Source organism: Hydractinia symbiolongicarpus, chromosome 13, assembly GCF_029227915.1.
Source record: "Hydractinia symbiolongicarpus strain clone_291-10 chromosome 13, HSymV2.1, whole genome shotgun sequence".
NCBI classification, from domain to species: domain Eukaryota; kingdom Metazoa; phylum Cnidaria; class Hydrozoa; order Anthoathecata; family Hydractiniidae; genus Hydractinia; species Hydractinia symbiolongicarpus.
This window is the reverse complement of record NC_079887.1, coordinates 18344650-18357564: the sequence shown is the minus strand read 5'-3', so window position 1 is coordinate 18357564 and position 12915 is coordinate 18344650. Positions and strand designations below refer to the sequence as shown.

At 32.8% G+C, this 12915-nt stretch overlaps 2 protein-coding genes and 1 long non-coding RNA gene across 6 annotated transcripts in view; 2 read left to right on the top strand and 1 right to left on the bottom strand.

The window, feature by feature from the left end:
- Positions 1 to 442: 442 nt before the first annotated feature.
- On the bottom strand, positions 443 to 6595 carry LOC130623394 (uncharacterized). Its single transcript, XR_008981136.1, has 2 exons — positions 6503 to 6595; positions 443 to 3417 (listed from the first exon to the last, which is right to left on the bottom strand). It is a non-coding gene; the product is annotated as an uncharacterized LOC130623394 (long non-coding RNA).
- LOC130623393 (uncharacterized) lies at positions 5865 to 7596 on the top strand. Of its 2 annotated transcripts, XM_057438871.1 has the most exons (3): positions 5865 to 7037; positions 7110 to 7242; positions 7339 to 7596. In XM_057438871.1, exons 1-3 carry the CDS (start codon positions 6971 to 6973, stop codon positions 7550 to 7552), a joined length of 414 nt encoding a protein of 137 aa, XP_057294854.1. In that variant the 5' UTR covers positions 5865 to 6970; the 3' UTR covers positions 7553 to 7596. The 2 variants fall into 2 exon arrangements, with proteins under 2 accessions (XP_057294854.1, XP_057294853.1); XM_057438870.1 differs by having other exon boundaries at positions 5865 to 7242.
- A 2865-nt stretch (positions 7597 to 10461) lies between these two features.
- The window catches only part of LOC130623391 (sphingomyelin phosphodiesterase 4-like), an 81565-nt gene continuing 79111 nt past the window's right edge, over positions 10462 to 12915 (top strand). Inside the window, exons 1-2 of one of the 3 annotated variants that reach the window (XM_057438867.1) lie at positions 10462 to 10603; positions 11063 to 11254. In XM_057438867.1, coding sequence (XP_057294850.1) covers positions 11077 to 11254 — 178 coding nt within the window. In that variant the 5' untranslated portion in view covers positions 10462 to 10603; positions 11063 to 11076. Of the gene's footprint in view, positions 10634 to 11062; positions 11255 to 12915 lie in introns of those variants that run through there. The other 2 variants (XM_057438868.1, XM_057438869.1) reach the window with 2 other exon arrangements.

The window sequence follows — 12915 nt, the reverse complement described above, 5'->3', positions numbered from 1 at the left end:
AACCGACATTAAGCCAAGAATGATGATGATGATAGTTTAGGAAAGCAGAATTTAAAAAGGATTACTCACACTAATCCATCATTACATCTAAATACATGGACATGCTGATTCAGCAACAATTAGCACATTCTAAGAGTGTAGATCTAACTAAATTACTTAATATCTTTAGTCCAAAGTCTGCTGTGAACTATGGCAAATGAACTTTGACAAGTTTAAATTGTGCAAATATGGATAAAAACTGCAACCGTCATACATCGACTCTGTAGATAGTGTTTCTAAAAAATAATTTTTTTGTTATTATCATTATTGCCCTATATCTGAGTAAAGTGGATAGAATATTTGTACGAAAATATATTTTACAAAAACCATTATATATAAATATTTTCTCGTCTGTTAACCTGAATTTTTTCTTAATTTGAAATAATAAGTGAGTTGCATGTGAATTTGAATAAAAATAATTATTTGAGGAAAATTGCCATCAAAATTGGATTTTGTCATTGATATACAATGAAGATCAATTTTATCTGTGATTAGCACAAGGACCTTTAAAGAAGGAAAATGCGATGACTGCAGCTATGTGATAATTGCAGGGAATTTGATAGCAAGCAATAATTAACGATAACTATTTAGCGATAATTAGATAAAAAACAATAAATTTATTGCTAAATAAAAATTGATCACTGTATGGCCACTTGATTTGCTACATAGCTATAAGCAATGCTAAGCAATATTTATCATTTAGTTGATTTGTTTTCTCTGCCAATATCGATAAAAGCGCTATATTGCTGATGCATAAATTTCACAGCTAATTAAACAGGAAACAAGTAAGACAAAATTCTTTGAATGTTTGTTGATTACACATCCTGCAAAACAGTGTTTTTAAAACAAAAAATGGACATAGCTAGTCTAGCATATTTTTTGGAATGACTTAAGTTGTGATCAAAACAAGTTGTGCAGCTAAATTAGGGATTTGTACTACTACTATTACGGTAACGAACAACCAATATTCTTCTGTAACATACCTTGTGCTTAAACTCTTTTCTTTAAAAATAAATTTACTCCCGGAGAAGCTTTAAGTTTCTTCAACCACCGTTAGGTTCGTTTATGGCATAAAGACAATGGTAGACAAAGTTGGAGGGTCTTTTTAAAAAGCTGTACATTGGTACACATGTTGATGTTTTTATTTGTGTTTATCCATCATTCAACCTTTTTCTCATCTGAATGTTTTACTTTTCTGTTTTTAGAGAATTTTTAATTTTAAAATTGAATCAAATAAGCATTTTTTTACCTCAAATATTTTTTTATTTTATAAGATTGAGTTAAAACCCAACTTCAAGAGTGATTTTTTTACTACTGTTTAACAGTAGTAAAAAAATCCTGAAAAAAACGCTGATCATGCCTTGAACATGGTATTTTTGATACCGCAATTTTGTTAAATATAAAAAAATCTTCAGGCACTGACACAATATAGCTTGTCATTCTGCAACTAATTTTACTCACACTTGTTAAATTACACAACCCTTCATCAAATTTACACTGCATATTCCTCTGAATTTAGAATTATGGTGCTACTTGGTGAAGATAAGTTTCGCTTGCTACTAAAAACTTAATGGTTTTCATGGTCTACTCCTGCATTGTACCTATAGTAATATATGTAAAAAAAGAAGATAAATAAACCTTTTCTTTTTGATTACACAATTTGTGAAGTTAGCTTTCAGTTACAGTCTGGTCTTTAATGTTTTTCAGATTTTTTTCACAAAGTTACTTACTTGAAAGTGAAATCATAATGACCCCATTATTGGCAAATAATGAGGTCATTACATTAAATTTTTCTTTTCTCTATTATCATAATTTTAATTTAATATAGTGTAAAAATGTTAGTACAAATCAAATTTTTTCAAATCAAAAACATCTTCAAATTTTGCCCCAGCCTTCAAATTTTGCTTCAGCAAATGCCAAATTATAAGCAGTTATAAGGCTTTTTTTATGATTATATATTCAAATTTTTCATACTCCTAGATCCCACCACAATGACAAAAAACTTCTCACTGCTCACTTCGCTAATATATATTTTTTTAATTTTAAAAAATTAAAAAATCTGCAGAGACATTTGCTTTTGACCATTGTCTTTGGCAGTTTTTCTGCCACAGTGATATGTTACTTCTGCAATCTTTTATATCTGACATTCGAAGACTGTTGCCCGATATGGAGGAAAATCCAGTTGATAGGGAACAGCCCCCATTCAACCTGAATTTGTTTCTACTATTAATAAATCATTCAAATTCAAAATAAGTTATCATTATTTTTTACCAAAGATTTGTTTAGCCTCAATTATAATGTATCATCAATAAAGCATTTGCATTTCTAGTTAATATGGATTTAATCATTTTCTATAACAGCAAAAGAGACAATTTTAACCTCTGTGGAAAAAAAGCTAAATTAAAAAATAAGTTTCGAAGGAAAGAGCCAAATTAAAGAAAAATTTTCTGAAAAAAGATTAAAACTATTTTCTAGAGAAACAATGGAAATTAAAAAATAATTCTCTGAGAAAACAATGCAAAATAAAAGACTGAAAATCAATGCAAGATTTGTGCAAATGCTTACCTTGTTGTGAGCATAAAATTCTAAAGCAGCTGTTTCTAAATATGTCAAAAATAGCAACTTTGAGTACTTCGAAAATTGTATACTTTATTTTCATTTCAAATGGCTACAAGGTTTTTTCCCCATTGGAAAGAAGCTTGAATACATTCTGGGCATTTATTGACATGGAAATATATTCTTGGTATTTGTTCCTGATAATCGTGCTTCTTAAATTAGAGAAAAACTTTGTAACCAGGGCTTCTGAAATAACATCCACACCCAACAAACAAAATAAAGTACAATACTCTTCCCTTCAAAGACGACAACGAAATCAGTAAAAATACAATCAAGACACCTTACTCTCAAAGATTCAAACATCCTTTATGGATGATTCCATACATTTCAAAACAAAAAATAGCAAATGCCTTCTCCCCCAGCTTTTTTTGCAACAGAAGTGGCTCAATTTATTTCTTTGTAACAAAAAGTACATGAAACACACACTGTTGGAGTCCCTTTGTTTACTGCTTTTGTTAGTGATACAGTTTCCTAGAGAACGAATGTAAAAACACACATTCCGAAAAGGAAACAAAATGTATAAACAAGAAAATGCTGTGCATATTAACAATTACAAAGGAGAAACGATGCTTTTGTGTAGAAACAAAATTTATTATATTTCATGAATTATTAAAACAATTAAACAATTAAAATAAGAGATCAATTTGCACCTTTTTTCTGCACTTTGTGAAGGTAATGATGACCTGAGCCGAAACCAAAACCATCATAACTTTTTGGTCACTTTTGAAACTTGTGTGCTTTCTTAATCTAGAAAATCAGTATCTAAAAAGAAGAAAATAACATGGATCAAATATCCTAAAGTCCTGAATTTGCTAAATAGTCCCAATGTAAAACAAAATGCAGCTTAATAACTAGTTATATATCTACACTAGTTACTATGTAGCTATTGTTTTTCTCAGCAAGTATCATACATTACTTTAAAACAATTTGGATGGTGTTTAACACAAAAAGAGCAAATATTAACTTATTCTTACATCAATGACATCAATTTTTAATTAGAATGCATTTGAAAATGTGCTTATAGCTCATTAAGGTAAGGGGACACGAGGGATATTTTCATTCCCACGCTATGCAACATGTCCCATAGCATGCGCATGAAATGTTTTTTTGTGATGTCACTTCTGATTAGCTGCAGAATTGTCTTATGAAAAACTTTGATTTAAATGTTCCTACATCCCAAAGTATAGATGTGAAGTAAGTGTAAAGTTTATTCGAAGTTATTGGAGCTGTATGCGCTGTTGAAGTAACTAACCAGATATTATTATTTTTGTAGTATACTACAAAAGTATATCCTTACTATCCCATAATGCAGAATTTGTTTTATAAAAGTCAATTAAAATTGTCTTTTCCTCATCAGATAGCTTTGTCTTTTCATCCAGCATTTTTGCTTTTTCTCCTGTTTTCTCTCTTCACTAATGTTCGACTCAAGAAAAGCAATGTTTCTTGCATTTTCATTGGTCAATTACACTACATAGTGTAATTGACTGCCTCAAATGATTTTGCAAAATATTTGTTGCATGATATGGGGACACAAGGCACAAATGTGTCATAACAATAATTTTGTCCCAGGATGTTGAAGCAGGTGGTGACACGAGCAACATTTGCTATGCAACAAAATGTTCATCAAATTTTGTCCCCGGAGCACAGGTACAAAACAGATTCAGATATATTTTGTCCCAAAAGTTGTGGAGCAAAAAAATGTTGCTCCATGCAACATTTTTTGCTCCATTGCAGTACAAATTAGATATGTCCCTCGTGCCCCCTTAGCTTTACTATAAGCACATGATCATTTTTTAAAATTTATTTTAAATTGTCAAGAAAAAATAATTATAACCTTCAAAAAACTAACACATTAACTTAACATGAAGACAATTTTGTACCACCTAAAATTGCAGTTTTTGACACTATAGTAGACGAAAAATCACATGTTTATGTTAAACTGAAAATGACTAAATATATACACACTACATATACATCCCGTAAACGAACAATTGTAGCAATCATAGGTATACATTTATTGAGATACTACACTTCAAAATTGCTAAAATATTACTACAGGATTCCTGACAGTAGAGCTATATATATTTAGAATGACAAATTAACAAATTATCAAAAAGTCTAATAATTCTTAACTTATGAAAAAAAGATCATTTTATCATCTGGCATATATATTTATTATTCTGCATGCTCCTTGCAGGAAGTTCATATGAAGGAGCTTAAAAAGTTGTTTACAAATCTTTCCACTTTTTTGAAAAATCTTAAATGGTTCTAAAAATTTATTAGGCAGCATTTGTAAACGTTTTATTTCCACCCTGTTTAATGTCAATTGCTAAAACCTTGCTGTATTATATTAAGTAGTTTTGTAAGCATCTGTACATATTACTGTTTGTTTTGTATTACTGTTTTGTATTACTGTTTTGTTGTATGATTATGTTGTGTATTTGTGTGTGCTAATTTGTTTCTGCTTCTTTTTGTTTTTTTGTTTTTATCTAGCTACTAGTCGTTACAGGTTCGCCCGTCCTTTTTATACTGCATTGCATGTGTCTCGCTACTTGGCGCAGCTAAGCTACCATTTTGCGTGACAGACAGACAGATGTATATGGGTATTATAATATAGATGTAGCTACCTTTTTTACATATCAAGTCCCTAAATTGTCACCGGTCATAGTTTTGTGTAGTTGGGCCTCACATTCTTCGAACCCTGCTTCTTGTGGTTTCATGCTAGCTAGCTATAAATAGCGGTATGTATATTATTGCACTGTATATATTATATATATTATCTATTTAAATTGTGAAATATTTTTTTGTCCTTACCAATATATAAAATAGTTTTGAGCAAGCTACGAAATAGATGATTTACTTACTTACTTCGTCAGCTTTTATTCAAAAGGACTGGCCTGTGTGTCCAAAAAAGTGGGGAGCAGCTAGCTAGGTATAGTAAATCAAAATATCATTCTTTCTGTGATCTATTTATTAATATCAAAATACTTGAGTCATCTATTTTATAATCAGAAAGATAAAACGGTTGAATGAGGATGATCCAACATTACATTAACAATTAAGTCCATGCTCTGAGAAAAGACTCATACTCATACTCTTACTGTCAATCTACCATTATGGACTGCTCTATCTACCATTATGAATTATTTAATTCCGTACAAATAACCAAACAAATGTAACTCTAAAAACCATCAGCAGAAACCCAAGGGGGTGCCGAATAATTCAGGGGTGCCGAATATTTCACTACAGGATGCGGCGCTGACAGTCAGAGGTGGTGCACCAAGAGGTTAATAACAGGTGTGAAATGCAAAAGAAGCTAGAGCTCATAAAGAGTAGGTTCTTGTGAGATATGATAGAGGAAATGGAATCACAGGAGAGAAGCTCCGGATGTGATTGAGAGATTAGTTAAGCCAGAAAACACTACTAGGAGAAGAGCTCCGGATGTAGTGGAGAAGAGCGAACACTACTAGGAGAAGAGCTTTGGATGTAGTGGAGAAGAGCGAATTTATTGGGAACACGCACGTGAGCTTGAGACAATCTATCTATCTTCTCCTCAGCCTAGCATCCTCACTCGATTCCGCCAAATTATCCTCAGTTTATTCTTACAAAATTGAAATAAATTTTCTACTACAAGTTTGTGTTTTTATTGGGAACTACAGCAATTAATATGTCTATTAATCATTACATGCCATAGTTTGATCTATTGTTAAAGGTTCCCTCCGACGTTTTAATGATGCTACCTAATTAAGTTCTATTCATATAAGTATTTAAGAAAAGAACATTCGTTTTTTACAGAAAAGTTTAGTACAGCAAATAATTGTAAATAAACTTTCAAATTTTGAGCTACCTCACTTCATGCGGCTTTATCATGCTCACGCTTCTTCTCGAACTTTGAAATTCATAATGGCTGCATAATTGACGTCACAAGGACCAAAGAATTATAGGATGCCTTACGGTGATATATTCTACTGACTAAATCGTGTTTAGAATGCCTTGTTGATATGTTTCGAAGTATTAAATATTTATGAGATATAGAAGATTCATTAGCACTAGAAAAAAATTTTGTTGTTTGCTTAATGCAGAATTATTTGTTTTCTTTTAAAAGCAACACGTTTGTTAAGTAATGTAATCTTCGGATGAGTCGGAATCAAAATGTTCTAACTTTGTACTTGGCTTCCAGTTTAAACCTACACGTAGGGGGGATTTATCGGAGTCATCGTGGGTGACATATGACAGTGATAACGATGGGGAAATAGCAGAATTAAGGATTAGCCTTCACGCTACGTCGCGGTGTAAATGCAACAATTGCCCTCAAATGAGCACTGAAAATGAATGTTTTTGCTGTCACAAACTGGAATCAAGACATATATATAACCTACAAGGTGTGTACTTTTTAGCAGGATATACGAAACATTATATGCTGATTATTAAGTTATTAAAAATATATTCTTTAGAAATAAACTGTATAGTCAATCACGAAGATTTCGACCCGATTGTTTTAAGGAAAGGAAATCTCTGGACTGCTTTGGTTGGAATGTATGATAGAGAATCGACATATCTTCCTCCAAGAAATGACGTTCCCAATAAGTAAGTAGATGTTGTTCCAGTCAAAACACGCTGTTTATAGAAATATGGGTTATAAGAACATAAGTTTGATATTTCAGGTTAACATTTTTCTTTTAGAACATATTGCTATGCTGCTTACCGACAGTTCACGTGGTGGGTTCACAACAGACTTGGCAAATCTGTGCTAAGGGTCATCCCGTCATGTGCAGTGAAAAAAATTTGTGATGCTTATCCAGAGCCTGACGGGGTATACACAGGATATATGGAAGGGCATGTAGTTCCTGAAAATGAGTTAACATGGGTTTTCCATGATGCCGAAAATGTATTTTAACTTAATTAAAAAAATAAAAAAAAATAAAAAATAATAAGTACAAATTACATAAAATAAAACGTAAAACAAAATTATGTCATTCGTGAGTATTTAATTGAGTTTTCAAAAATTTCCTCTCTACAGAGGGTCTTTCGGCAGGGGTAATGAAGGCTCGTTTTCTTCCCGGGCGGCAATTACAGGTGCCTTTCACCTACCAATTATATTACATAAAATCACGTGACTTAGTCTTCTTTACCAACAAGACAGCACATTTTTTCCCTTTCCTTTTTTACCTCGCTAATAATCGCTCGTGGTTTGTTATCAATCACTAACCAATTCTGTTAAGCATGGCCAACAAACAAATCGAGAAAGAATTATTTAGAGGTAACCCTTTTGTTATAAACAGACCCTTCGTAATGACTGACCGCTTACGCCAGGTCGGGTTGTTTTGATTCTATCATGGATCAATTTCACTACCCAAGCAGAAAGTGGTATAAGAAACAAGGCCTGTGCGTCTGATGAAGCCCTTGTTTCTTAGGTCATCTCTTTACCCACACAACATCCTTTCTCTACATACGATACTTCGAATCCTCCACTGGAGAGTAGGGACACCCAATCAAAAATCATGTGTACAATATGAAAAAGAAAATATTTTTAAAGCTAATTAGAATTGTGATAGCGGAACAACTTCTTAATAATTAATTTCATATAGAAATCTCGCTTCGTCGTTTTTAAAGGTACTGTCCGATTAAAAAACAATATCTTTTCTTTTGTTTTATTAAGTATCAAAAATAACGAAGATTGCACTCTTAAACAACAAAGATTTATCCAATACTTAGCACCATCGTTTGTTTGTTTTGATCTTGCTGCACTAGCCTACCATCTTCACGAACTTTCGAACGCGGCAAAAGGACTGGGTCAATTCATTATTCAGCACATTTTTGCTTGTGACGTAGTTACCTGGCTTTTTATTAGGCGAACCCCCCCGACTTGCGCATCGAACGACTACATGTTTATTTATAATTTTTTTCCTTTGTTTAAAAAAGTTCTTCATGAAGATAGCAATGAATGAAAAATAATTCGCAGGTTCTAGGATTTCAATTCGAGCCGGAAAGAACAGCGAATGATGAGCTAGTTCCGACTTTTCAAGACGTAGACGAACATAACATTGGAAACCTTGTTGCTCCTACTCCTAAATGTGAGAGGATGCCCTCTGAAGTGTAGAATGTTTTTGCTGTCACGAGACAGGCTCTCAGTCTTTTTCAGGAATATTTGAGTAGGTGTGCGATGATTCGCACGTGTAAATCAAGTAATGCGTGCGATGTAAAACGCACGTGCAAAGAATGTTACGCCTGCGATACGAGCTCCGAGGTTATTTTTGTTGCGCATTCATTTTGCGGTAGAAAAGTGGGGGACGTTTTCAATCGTGAACCCCAAACACGATGATCGAGCGTCTACTGGTATAGCGACTCTCTCAATCTTAACTTCCTTTTCTACATGTCCGAAATAGTATGCATGACTATACTGTCATTTTTATATTTATTGTTTATTTTTCACAAGCAAATAGGCAAAAATATGCTTTGTTTTCAAATTAAAAAAAACCTTTATCCACGTGGCTTAAATAAAACTTCAAAATTCATTCAAAAAGTTCAGCTACACTTTAACAAAATTTTTACAGAAAAAAATTTATACCGCCCGTGGGTTTCGGTTTTACAGGCATAAAGAAAAAATCCATTAAATTCGGACCTGCTATGGTTTCCAATTATTTTGTCAAATGAAGAAATTATCTACAATTAAATCCATGATAAAATGTCTATTCCGCCTGTAAGTGCAGTTTTGCAGACCTGCTTCATCCGTGCTCCGTCGGCGTTCACCTCCGCATTAGTTAAGAACCGCATGGCTGGATTTCTTGTGTAAGACCTGGTTACCAACGACGAAGGGGCCAGGCAAAAGAGATTTATGTCTACGTAGTTTTTTTAACTAAGTCAGGAGTCGGTGAATTAGCTAGGATGGTCAGGTTGGCTATGAATAGGCTTGCTCGTGGATTAAAAGGACCAGGACTATTCAATAATTTCTGAGATCTAAAAGTGTCCGACCAATACGGAAATCTATCGGACGTTTTGTCTGACGACTGTCCAAAAATTATTTCGAGGGCTGCCATCGCACGCTACAAAATGGATTCTCTGACTTTTGGTTTTTCCTTATACGGAAGATTTTTTTTTGGATCCTTGAGAAGCGAAAAAAAAATTTTATCCTGTTTTTTTCGACTGTTGTTAGTGCAATTCACAACAGCGCACCACGACATTATTCTGCCTCTCAACCTTACTGAATGTGCGATCTGAGTCTAATCTCTCTGTGGCGGGACATCTAGTGAAGAGGAAACTAATTTTTAATTATTGATTGGTTGTCTTTAGAGTAGCTGAAACAACTATGCAACCCTAAGGCTAAAGTCATATTGAACTTCAAGTTTTATTAGCGAAAGCTTCTTACTTAGGTTCGTACAGAATTAGCACAGTGTGTGTTTACCTTAAGGTCTAGACACATCTCTCGCCTTCGATTTTTTAATTCCATATGAATAATTCATAAAAAGCGGTCTTTCCCAATTCAGGGGGTAAAATTACCAAAATTTTTAAACATATAATAAAATATCAGCCCTGGCCCACGTTTTATCTATTTTGGTCAGTTCGGCGCGCTCCAGGTAAATACGTCACACGCGACATATTATTTCAGCCTCGCTTTAATGCCTATCATCCGCCATCCATATAAACACTCGAAGCGAGAGACCGCATGCTTTTTTTGTAAACAAGAATGAGATATTGTTCAGTTGGTGTTAGGAAAGAAAACAAATAATTATTTAATTATTTTATAAAAATTAGTTCCAAATAAGAATTTTTTGTCAAAATTTTAGTTGATTTTTAATCGGACAGTATCTTTAAGCTGCAAGACAGTCTGTGGTTTTGGCTCTTGTGACGTCAGGAGGTATCCTGATGTTTTTATCAAGATTTTGAAGCGTGTTTTTAATGCTGCAATAATGGCGGTCGAAGCACAAGGTTTTATGAAAACATGGAATAAGTAAATTGTGTTTATGCTTTTATTTTGCAAGTAAATCATTAAATAATACTTTTTTCTATAATGTTTTAATGGTTTCTTTCAATTAAGATGAACTTGTTATAACTTCGGAGGCAACCTTTAAAATAATAGAAAGGGTTGCAAAGATGAAAAGAAGGAGATTATATAATAAACTTCTTGGAGGTCCCAAACAAACCCCTTAAATAAAAATGCAATTGTATTACTATCTTTTTAGAATTTGATTATGTGATAGGCACCAATCTTTTTTGAGCCCTTTGAGCAGTTATTGTTTTAAGTTTTTTTGTGCTTTTTCATAAAGTTATAACTCAGCGACTTATACTCAGTGACTTATACTCAGCGACTGGATAGTACTTTGAGTATTTTTTAATGGAATACTTTTTACTAATATACATGTATACTGGAGGCAAGACTTTAAGTTACACCATTAATATTTGATTTCAGGTATAGCTAAGTATATGGCACAGATTTTTCAATCAAATGACAGTTTAAGAGATGGCAATGCTCAAACACCCAATCGTGAAGGATTCTGCTCTTATTTAAACAAGAATGAGCTTTACCCAAAGCATATGGCACTAACAAACTCAAGACAACATAACCCTGGTGGATCAATATTAAAATTAAGGAGCATATTGGGTAAGTTATACATCTTAAGGTCTATACAAGCAGTGACTAAAAGATAAGTTTATACTTTTGACCTTGGATATTTCTTGGTACAGATTTACAAACAATTCAAAAAAAAATTGTTTCATATAATATAGATAGATAGATAGATAGATAGATAGATAGATAGATAGATAGATAGATAGATAGATAGATGTGCATATTTTACATGGCTAGCCTCACAAATATCGAGGGATATACCCTGTCTATTATTTCCAGGAGGGGCCATGGCGTAGATGGAGAGTCCTAGAGTATTTAATGCTCATTTTGAGCTACGCAGACCCATTTTGATATTGTTTCATTTTTTAATTACCATTACTTGCCATACAAATGTGAAACAATTTTAAAATTACTTTTCCTTAATGAAGTCGTTTCAAATCATATGGAAATCATTTCATAATTTTCTTATTTGTTTCAAAATTATGTTTATGTAATCGTTTCACACAGCATAATTCGTTTCAGCCTTTTGATATATATTGTTTTAAAATTGTTTCAGGATGTCAAAGAATAGTAAAAAAATAAGTATTATATTCATCAACTATATAACTAAATGGACATTCACACTTAAAAAGTAAATGTTTATGGAAAAAATTTATATTTCGTAGGGACGTCTCTCGTCATTTTAGAACAAAATGCAATGAGAATACTATAAATAACGGATTAAGCGCCCCTTACCCAGTAAGCGCTTCTGTCCAATTAGCTCTCCAGGATTAGGAAAGCGCCCCTGCTCTAATGAGCCCTATCCCCCTTGAGAAAAGGGGGCGCTTAATAGAATTAGCACAATAAATAACAATTTTTACCAAGACTGTAGGTTTTATTAAAATAAAATCATTTAAAAAAAGGTTGTTTAACTATTTTTAATTCATCAATTGTCATTTCAAAGTGGGTATATTTTTTCTTGATTTTCAAAATTTCTTCTGATAGAATTGTTGCAATTCTCTCGTCCTTGGTGAAGGCCTCAAATTTAGCACTACAAGTCCAACTTCCTGTTTCCTTGACCCTACAACTAAAGCCTAGCCCTGTGAATCCAAAGTACTGAAAGTTGACACAATAGTGCCAACGTTCTGTGGTCAAAGACCGGCAAAATTTTACGGACCTACAACGAAAATGAGGTCAGCAAAACCGATTTAGAGGCACTTCACAGGTCGGCACGTGACATTTTTCTGTACTATCGGGATTTAAATTACAAAATTTTCCTAAACTAATATCTTTTGCAGACGTGTTATTCTTCCTATTAATTGTTAACTTTGACTTTGTTTCCCTGAGAGGGGCAAAGTTGATCTTTTAAGGTCTGAAATAACTTAAGATGAGGATTCTACGTAAAGTTAAAACGGAGTGAAGTGGTTTTCCTTTGTCTGCAACAAATGATGCATTAAAAAATTAACGTTAGTTTTTTTTGCACTTTTTTCTACATCCTTTAAGGTGGCAGTAACCATTTAAAAAATCCAAAAAAAATTTTTTAAATAATTAGTTACGAAAGGTTATTTTCAGACTATATATTCATATTTTTTCTTTTATAACACACTTGTCACGATTTTATAGCTAAAATACTATATATTATATTTCACCAAAAATGTTCAGCCTCTTTAAAATAAAATTCATGATTATTTAATTAGTTCTGCCGAATATAGTTT